General features: G+C 33.0%; 1 protein-coding gene across 1 annotated transcript; it reads right to left on the bottom strand.

Moving 5' to 3' along the window:
• Nucleotides 1-3,038: 3,038 nt before the first annotated feature.
• On the bottom strand, nt 3,039-7,004 carry LOC107916331 (probable LRR receptor-like serine/threonine-protein kinase At4g29180). Its single transcript, XM_016845583.2, has 2 exons — nt 6,695-7,004; nt 3,039-3,798 (listed from the first exon to the last, which is right to left on the bottom strand). Exons 1-2 carry the CDS (start codon nt 6,915-6,917, stop codon nt 3,242-3,244), a joined length of 780 nt encoding a protein of 259 aa, XP_016701072.1. The 5' UTR covers nt 6,918-7,004; the 3' UTR covers nt 3,039-3,241.
• Between the last annotated feature and the right edge of the window lie 2,818 nt (nt 7,005-9,822).

The following is a 9,822-nucleotide window of genomic DNA, read 5'->3' as shown; positions in this document are numbered from 1 at the left end:
GATTTTTCCAGACAAGTTTGGGTGTTTCCTATGAAGAACAAAGATGAGGTGCTTGAAGTTTTCCTTAAGTGGAAAACTAAAGTTGAAAATCAGACAGGAAGGAAGATTAAGGTTCTCCGATCAGACAACGGTGGAGAATATAAAAGCGATCCTTTCCTGAAGATATGCCAAGATTGTGGCATAGTAAGGCACTTCACCGTAGGTGGAACACCGCAACAGAATGGGGTGGCAGAGCGTATGAATCGAACGCTTGTGGAGAAAGTTCGATGTATGTTATCTAATGCTGGATTAGATAGAAAGTTTTGGACTGAGGCTGTGACTGAGGCTGTGACGTACGCTCAACATCTCATCAATCATTTGCCATCATCTGCTATAAATGGCAAGACTCCTTTGGAGAAATGGTATGGAAAACCTGCTACTGATTATGACACCTTGCGCATTTTTCTTTCTATTGCATATTATCATGTGAAAGAATCAAAGTTAGATCCAAGAGCAAAGAAGGCTCTATTCATGGGCTTCAATGCTGGTGTTAAGGGATATCGTTTGTGGTGTCTAGAGGCAAAGAAGACGATAATCAGTAGGGATGTTACCTTTCATGAATCTGCCATGTTGAATAAGGTAAATCCAGAAGGAGTGAGTAGTACTTCGCAGCAGGTGGAGTGTACTCCGCAGCAGGTGGAGTTTGAGCAGAGTGTGGTAATTCCAGCAGAAGGTACCACTAGTGATTCTTCATTGGCAGATGCAGAGTCAGATGAGGAAGAGGTTTCTACCCAAGAACCTCAACAGCAATCAGAGCCAATTGCAGTCAGAAGGCAGAGACGAGAAATTCAGAAACCAGCTCGTTTCACTGACATGGTAGCTTATGCACTTCCAGTTGTTGATAATATTCCATCCACTTACACCGAAGCCATTTAGAGTTTAGAGAATAATAGATGGTTAGGTGCAATGGAAGAGGAAATGCAATCTCTAGAGAAAAACAAGACGTGGAAGTTGGCACAACTACCAAAAGGGAAGAAGGCGATTGGTTGCAAATGGGTATTTGCAAAGAAAGAAGGATTTCCCGACAAAGAAGATGTTCGTTACAAGGCAAGGTTAGTGGCTAAAGGCTACGCTCAGAAGGAGGGAATTGACTATAATGAGGTATTTTCTCCAGTTGTTAAACATTCTTCCATTAGAATTTTGTTGGCCTTGGTAGCGCAGTTGAATTTGGAGCTAGCTCAACTTGATGTGAAGACCGCGTTTCTACACGGTGATTTGAAGGAGGAAATCTATATGACTCAGCCAGATGGATACAAGGTTGCTAGTAAAGAAAATTGGGTGTGTAAACTTAGCAAATCGTTGTACGGATTGAAACAATCTCCGAGACAATGGTACAAACGATTTGACAGGTTCATGAAGGACCAGAAGTACAAAAGAAGCAAATACGATCATTGTGTGTATTTGCGCAAGCTTCAAGATAGTTCCTACATCTACTTACTCTTGTATGTTGATGATATGCTGATTGCAGCAAAGAGCCAAATGGAGATTGATAGACTGAAGGCTCAGTTGAGTAAAGAGTTTGAGATGAAGGATTTAGGGGAAGCTAAGAAGATTCTCGGCATGGAAATAACTCGGGATAAAAAGAGGGGCAAACTTTGGCTGTCACAAAAACAGTATTTGGAGAAGGTACTACAACGTTTCGGTATGTCTGAAGGTACAAAACCTGTAAGTACCCCAGTTGCTCCTCATTTTAAACTAAGTAACCAGTTATCTCCAACGACTAAGGAAGAACAAGAGTACATGGCAAAAGTCCCATATGCAAATGCAGTTGGAAGCTTGATGTATGCAATGGTATGTACGAGACCAGATATTTCACAGGCTGTTAGTGTTGTTAGCAGGTACATGCATGATCCGGGCAGGGGTCATTGGCAAGCTGTGAAATGGATTCTGCGGTATCTCCAAAATACCATAGATGTCGGATTGGCATTCGAGCAGGATGAATCATTTGGTCAATGCATAGTTGGATATTGTGATTCTAATTATGCAGGTGATTTGGATAAGCGACGGTCTACAACTGGCTATTTGTTTACTTTAGCGAAAGCGCCAGTTAGTTGGAAATCTACCTTACAGTCCACGGTGGCTTTGTCTACAACAGAGGCAGAGTATATGGCAATTACAGAGGCTGTGAAGGAAGCAATTTGGCTTCATGGATTGCTTAAAGACTTGGAAGTTGGTCAGAAACAACTTAAGGTGTATTCTGACAGTCAGAGTGCTATTCATTTAGCAAAGAATCAAGTTTTTCATGCACGAACGAAGCACATAGACGTTCGCTATCACTTTGTGCGGGAAATTCTCGAAGAAGAGGAGATACTTCTCCAAAAGATTCACACTACGGAGAATCCTGCAGATATGCTGACTAAGGTGGTTACAAGGGCCAAGTTTGAACATTGTTTAGACTTGATCAATGTCCGACACATTTGATATGGCGTCGTTGGCGCAAATTTGAAGACACTATTGAAGTTTGTGTTATGAGAAGATGTTCGAAGATGTGGAATATCGCCAAGGTGGAGATTTGTTGAATATTGGCAATATCCCACATTAGGAAAAGATAGAAAGGGAGGGGGTTTGGTTTGTTATATATAGAACCCCTCCCCCTTTGGTTGTATCATCCCAAAATCTTCTCCTTTGTAATATTTCTAGAAGAAATATTGATTTGGTAGTGTCCGAGGACGTAAGCTAAATTGGCCGAACCTCGTTAAATCTCTGGTATTTTATTTCTTATTTGTTTGCTTATATTTAATAGCTTTATGTTGGTTATATTTATTTAGTTATTATTGCTATAAATATCTAAGTGAGTTCTGTCTAGTTGTTGGGTTTTAAGCGGGACCATTTGTGACCCTCCAATTTAACTGGAAATTTTCTTAGTATAATTGTTGGCATAATAATAATCTAAATATTTCTGATAATATTGTTATTAATATTATCGTCGCTTCCGCAACAAATTTTATGTGCCACGTCAGCTTATCGTTATATGTTAACTTCAAGTAACGGCTTGGTGACTAAAATATTACAATACGATAACGTAAATGAATAAGATACAATATTTCAAATATAAATGACTAAAATGTAATATAAATTAAATAAAAGTGATCTTTGCAAAATTAATGATGGTTCAGGCGGATCGAAATGAGATTGCTGCAGATATTTAAATGCAGGGTTTTGGATAAATGATACAAATACAAGTTTCAAAGGATTCGTCTGCTTACCTGACACGAGGCGACTGACCAGGGTAGAAGCTTAGGTCGTACGACCCTAAGTTTATTAGTTCCAATGAAGACCCATTTCCAAAAGTTGAAATGTTTGAAGGTCGAATCTCCAATGCAGAAATAAAAGGAGTTCCAGTACCAGTGTTCGCAAGACACACATACTCAGTATCTGCAGGAAAAACGTGAATAATTTCGTAGAAAAACCCTTCAAAGTTTGTGAGATTCACGGTTGCCCAGTAATTAACCCCGAGATACAAGTCGAACTTGGGGATCTTATTCTTGCGATCGTAATTTCCGTAGGCAAAGGAAGCTCTGATTCGGAAGCTGTTGTTTGTAGCTTGTTCAAGTTTGAGGGTGTAGCAATTCTTCATTCCATTCGGAAAACTCCTCACGGTCTGGTAACGCTTCCCGAATTGTTCGTTGTTTAAAAAGTATTCTGGAAATATATCGTGGTTTTCGCCACTGCTGATGAATTCTGTATCTGACTTGAACCATATCCCAGTTGAATTGTCGAAGTAGTCATCCTCCACCCCACAATCAATGCTTACGAAACCTTTTATAAGTAATGAAAGTGAATATGCAAGAGATCGCTAATGGTTATAGAAGAAATCATTTATCCTCTGAATGTGCACTAGAAATTGACTTTAGAAAGGCTTTTTACTCTTTAAATTGGGAGTGTATTATGTGAGTGTCGAGAGCTTTTGAATTCCTCGATACTTTTTTTTGGATGGATCAGGGCTTGTTACTAAGCTATGGGGTTTTTCTTTTCTGGAGCAAAGGGTGTAAGGCAAGGGGACCCTTTGTCCCCTTACCTTCTCATCATTGGGATAAACTTTCTCTTAAGGCTTCTGAATTTGGCAGATTCTAACAAAGTCTTTCATTTTCATCCTAAATGTAAGAAGTTGCAGCTAACTCACTTAAACTTTGCTGATGATTTGCTAGTTTTCGTTAAAGGTTCAATTGCTTCTGGTGTTGCCACAAAAGAAATTTTGGATTATTTCTACTATATTTCTGGATTGCAAATTAACACTTCTAAAACTGAGTTATTTAGCTCAGGAATAAGTCAAAGTGATCTAGAGAGGATTGTGGTGCTCACTGGTATTAAATTGGGGACACTACCAGTTGGATAATTAGGAGTTCCACTTGTTGCTAGGAACTTAAAGGAGAGTGATTGCAGAGTCCTTGTTGATAAAATCACTCAGAGGATTAAGAGTTGGACAACAATGTGTCTCCCATTTGCTGGCAAATTGCAACTTTTGCAATCTGTGATTTTTAGTATGCAGAATTTTCTAGTTTAGGGTCTTTCTTATTCCTTTGTTAAGAAGATTTCTCAATTGTGCAATTCCTTCCTATGGAGTGGGAGTGAAAGTCCAGCTAGGGGAGTAAAAGTGAGTTGGGAGAGGGTTTGCTATCCTAAGAGTTAAGGGGACCTTGGAATTAAAGATTTGTTGATACGGAATAAAGCATGCATCCTTAGAAATCTTTGGTCCATTTGGATGAAAGCAGGATCATTATGGGTGGCTTCGATTGATTTATATAGGTTGAGAAGTTGCTGTGTTCTTGAAGTTCAGTCTTGTTCTTGGCATTGCTGGGCAAGGAAAAAATTGTTAAGGCTCAGATCCTTATTACCCTCATTAGGTGGTCTGCAAGAGGATTTTAAATCTTGCAAAGCATGGGAAAAGTTAAGAGAAAAGATAGAAAAGGTTATGGTTAACTATATAGGATCGGCTTTCAGTGAAGTGTAGGATGATGGCTTGGGGGTACCATACTGATCCAAGGTGTGTTCTCTGCAATGGTGAGGACTTGGAAACTAGAGATCATCTCTTTGATTGCTGCTCCTATGCCAGGTTACCTTGGGATTGTATTTTATTCATCATTCTTGGCAGGATAGATTTGATTGGCTTCTTATTCATGAAAAGAGCACATCTTTGAGTTCAACTATTATCAGAGTTGCTTGAAATGCTTTTATATACTTAATATGGCAGGAAAGAAATAGAAGAATACATGGGGGAGCTCCAAGGCCAATTCAAGTCTTGTTCAAATATATTAAAGGTTTTATTAGTGATAGGCTTGTTGATATAAAGATTGCTGTAAATGTTTCTGACCATATATGCAGGGGGTGGGGACTAAATATTAATAGTTGAGGGTTTTTGGAATATTTTTTAGTTGAACTATTTGTAGCAAAAAATTGCTTTCTTTCTTCTGATGAAAGAAATTTAAAGAAAGCAATTTTACTTGATCCAGAAAAAGAGTGTGGAAAGCTATGTTTTTCTTTTTTTCATGGATATTTTATGAATTTCCATAAAAGATATTTCACAAATACATCATATTAATATTTAATTTAAGGATGTGTTTTCTTCACCGAAAGTATTTATTTATTTAAAGGTAAAATGACTTATTGATTTACATAAAATAAGTCCACTTTTCTAAAAATGACTTATAAAAAGTGTACTAAGTAGTTTCTTAGAAAACAATTACCTATGAGTCATGAGTAGGTTGATATTATATTTGATTAATGTCAAATGTTATCATATTAATAATAAAACTTTAATTCTAATTTTTAATTTTTTTAAAAAATATTAATCTCAAATATTATAAAATTAATATTATTAAATACATATTTGTATTTAATTATATAATAAATTATTAATATGTAACATTATAGTTTTATTTTAATAATAAATATGTATTACAATTTATAAATATTTAGCAATAAATGCTTATAATATATAATATGAATTTTTTTTGGTGAAAATATAATACGCTTAAAATATGAGTATTTTAATATGTCATATCTTCTCTCATATGTATAAATTATATGTATGCATATAACATGTAACTTCAAATTCTATTTAGATATTTTCTATAATTAAGTCTATATAAAATATTATTTTATTATAAAATGAATTCGATTATCAAAGAAAAATGTTTCTATAATATGTTTAGCAAATATAATTTATGTTATGTTTGTTTTACTAAAAACAAGTTTTAAAAAATCATTTCAGAAAAATTTTCTAAACCGCGAAAAATATTTTACGAAAAATCATCGATCAATAAAAATATCATTTTTAAAAAAAAGATTAATCTATTTTTTAAAAATTAATTTTCAATCAAACTAATACAGTGTAATTCTTAATAATAAAATATTTCAGCAGTGAAATAAAGCCTTTTTATCATAATATTGTGGAATTCTTACAAATATCATTTCACAATAAGTGGACTTTGAGATTATTTTTAAACATCTATAAAACACAAAATTTTTACTATAAGTTTGTTTAACGCCGGAGAAAATTAGTGAAAACTTGCTTTCATTTATAGAAGAAATTATAAGAATAAAAATACGTTTAATATTACGTGGGATTGTTTAAAATTTTCAATTTGCATATAATAAGAAATTTTTTTTACTACACACCCATTAATATTGAAAAAACAAAAACATGATTTATTACCTGGATTTTCATCGGTGGCCAGTGTTCTTTGGAGATACTTATTGTTGATTACTCCGGCGGTGGCAGTGGCCAGTATTAGATATCTAAAACTAGTAATGACGACAACAAAGAGAAGCAATAGATTATGAAGCATCTTCTCTCTCAAAATTGAAGTGTTTCTTAGGTAATAATAGGTTGGAGCTAGCAATGCTTTCCACAAAGCCACTTTTTTTATATTATTCATTTGTAGTCACAACTGTGAAGTGAAGACCTTATCGTTTCTGGTCAACTCATTGAGCTTAGCTGCTTGTATCCTACTAAGAAAATGGAATAGCCGAATAGGGATACTTTAGTATTGGTTAAAGTACCTAGGAGTTCCCTGTATCATAGCACCAGATTAAATTAGTTTATCTATTATTAAATAAATTAATTTAGTCTCTACATTATTAAAAAGAATAAAATAAATCTAAATTGTAACACAGTTAACATTTACTATAGAAAAAAAAAGTCTTGATAATTATTTGTTTCTATCGTTGTTCAATTCCAAACAAAGTATTTCATTTACAGAACCATAGAAGCTTTAAAAATAAACTCTATTAAATTGTAAATTGTGTTTTTTAAATAGTAAATGTTAACTCTATTTCAATTTAGCCTTAGTTGATTCTTTGTAATAATACAAGGACTAAATCGATCCATTTAATAGTAGACAAACTAATTTGATCAGGTCCTTAAAATAAATGGATCTCACAAGTACATTTACCCTTTTGTATTTGGTCCTCAAAAAAAGGTTAAATTCTACTATTAGTCCATGTACTTTACGAAAATTCTAGATTTAATCTCTATCTTTAAGGTCATTTTTAATCCATGTATTTTTCAAAATTTAAAATTACAAAGACTAAATCCACTACTTTTACAAAGTGTCGGGACTAATAGCATAATTTAACCAAAAAAGTTGAATCTTTTCCTCATTCTCCTCCCCTTTTTCACTTTTAACATCTTGAAAAAAGTGGGTAAATTATATCAATAGCTTCCCAATTATGTTTAAACTTCTTTTTAATTGTCAATTATAAAAAGTTACAAAATAATCACTTAAACTATCACACTTGTTTTTTTTGGTCTAGTTCTATTAATTGGGTAAAAGAAAGATGACATGACAATATTACAATTGGCATAATAATAAATTGGTTAAATTCTACTATTAGTCCCTGAACTTAGCAAAGGCTGTGGATTTATTCCCTATACGTTTATTTGGTCATTTTGAGTCCTTGTACTTTTTAATTTTTAAAATTTCAGTCCTTACCAAATAATAATCGTTAAATTAATTAAGTAAAATTCTGCTATTTCCATTATTTGATATGCCAAACATATTATCATATGTGTAACGTCATATTAACTTATTATTTTCACATATTACTCACAAAAAACCAGTTAATGGATTACCGATTGTCATTTGCGTTAAGACTGAAATTTCAAAAATTGAAAAATATAGGGACTCAGAATGATCCAATTGAAGAAAATGGACTAAATCTACAACTGTATGTATAATACGTGACTAGTAATTGAATTTAACCAAATGAATTTAACTGCTATTGTTTGGGCCAGGACTAAAATTTCAAATTTTGAAAAGAATAAGAGTAAAATAGATCAAATAAAAGTATAAGGACTAAATCCACAACTTTTAAAAAAGTACAGGGACTAATAGAAAATTGTAACCTAATAAATTCAACATTTACACATTATGTCATGTTGGTCCTAATTCTAAAAATTTAACCATTTATGTTGACATGTTCTATAATTTAATCCTAATTCTAAAAGAAAATCAAATAAAAATTATGAAAAGTTCACTTAATTAGAAGGACTTTTTTTTTGTTCACTTCTTCTCCCATGGCAAAAAGAAAAAAAAAGTGTTTACTCTTCTTCTCTAACTTTTCCAACCTCTGTCTCCATTCCTCATTCATTGAATCAATGTCATCTAATCTCCGGTTAACCTGATTTGTATACCAAAACACTCCTCTAAGAATCTATTGATTTGGATTTTCGAGAAACTTCTTCAAAAGCCACCAAATTTATGTGAGACAGATCTAGTGATATATATAGAAGAAATAAACTCTTCTCAAAAAGTACTTGTGCTTTGTGCAAGACGAATCCTTGACATTCTTAGCTTTCAGTCAAACGATCTTCTTCGCTATTCTCATACCACGAATCGCTTCGAATGCGGGCTTGAACAATTACAAATCAAACAAAGAATCAAAATTAATTTTTTTTACTTTCAATAGGAAAGTAAATCTCTCTCTTATAAAAATCGGTGGAGTTGTTATTCCCCAAAAATAGAATTTATACTTAGAAAATAAATTCTCATTATTTTCTAGCAAAATAATAATATCTCAAAGTTTTGTGTTTTTGGCCCTACCAATGCCATTTATTTATAGGGAGAGATAGACGAACCCTAGTTGAATTAGTAGAATACAAATAATACTTATTTAATAGAAAAGCAATCCCCTAGTTGAATTAGAAGAAGGAGGGGCGGCTAACCCTATTTAAATAGGGTTGTCGCCCCTCATACATATTATGAGGGGTTTTGGACATCTCCTGTATTGGGTCTAATTATACGTGCTTCCTAGACTTTTAACTCAGCTCTTTATAATTTAATCCAAGCAGATGCATGTTTTTCTATTTCCCAAAATAAATATTATTAAACTAATTTAAATAAATTAATTAATTTTCAAATTAAATAATTTTCTTAATCCAATTTTAATCCCGTTAAAGTCATGACAACTTTACTGTAAAGGAATCTATGAGAAAATATATTTAATTTTTACATTCAACAGATTCACAATGATTAATTAATTTAATTCTATTTCAAACTTCAATTATTTACTTAAATAATAATTCAAAAAACTTAAATTAATTCTCAGACTATTTTCTTACTTAGTGAGAAACCACACTCATTTCCAAATGTAAGTCATTTTTCTAACTTTATCATTTTTGTCTATTTCTGTTCATTTGATTCTAAATGCAATTCATTTCTAGTTTCAACGAGCTAGCGGAAGGACCGATTGGACATATGTGATTAGGTCACAAATTATTTATAATTAACTTCAAACTTTTCTTTTATTAATTATAAACTCATTTAGTCACGAAGTCATTCC

The sequence above is a fragment of the Gossypium hirsutum genome, chromosome D10 (genome assembly GCF_007990345.1).
Source record: "Gossypium hirsutum isolate 1008001.06 chromosome D10, Gossypium_hirsutum_v2.1, whole genome shotgun sequence".
NCBI lineage: Eukaryota > Viridiplantae > Streptophyta > Magnoliopsida > Malvales > Malvaceae > Gossypium > Gossypium hirsutum.
Note: the sequence above shows the minus strand (reverse complement) of the source record. Positions and strands in the feature narration are given on the sequence as shown.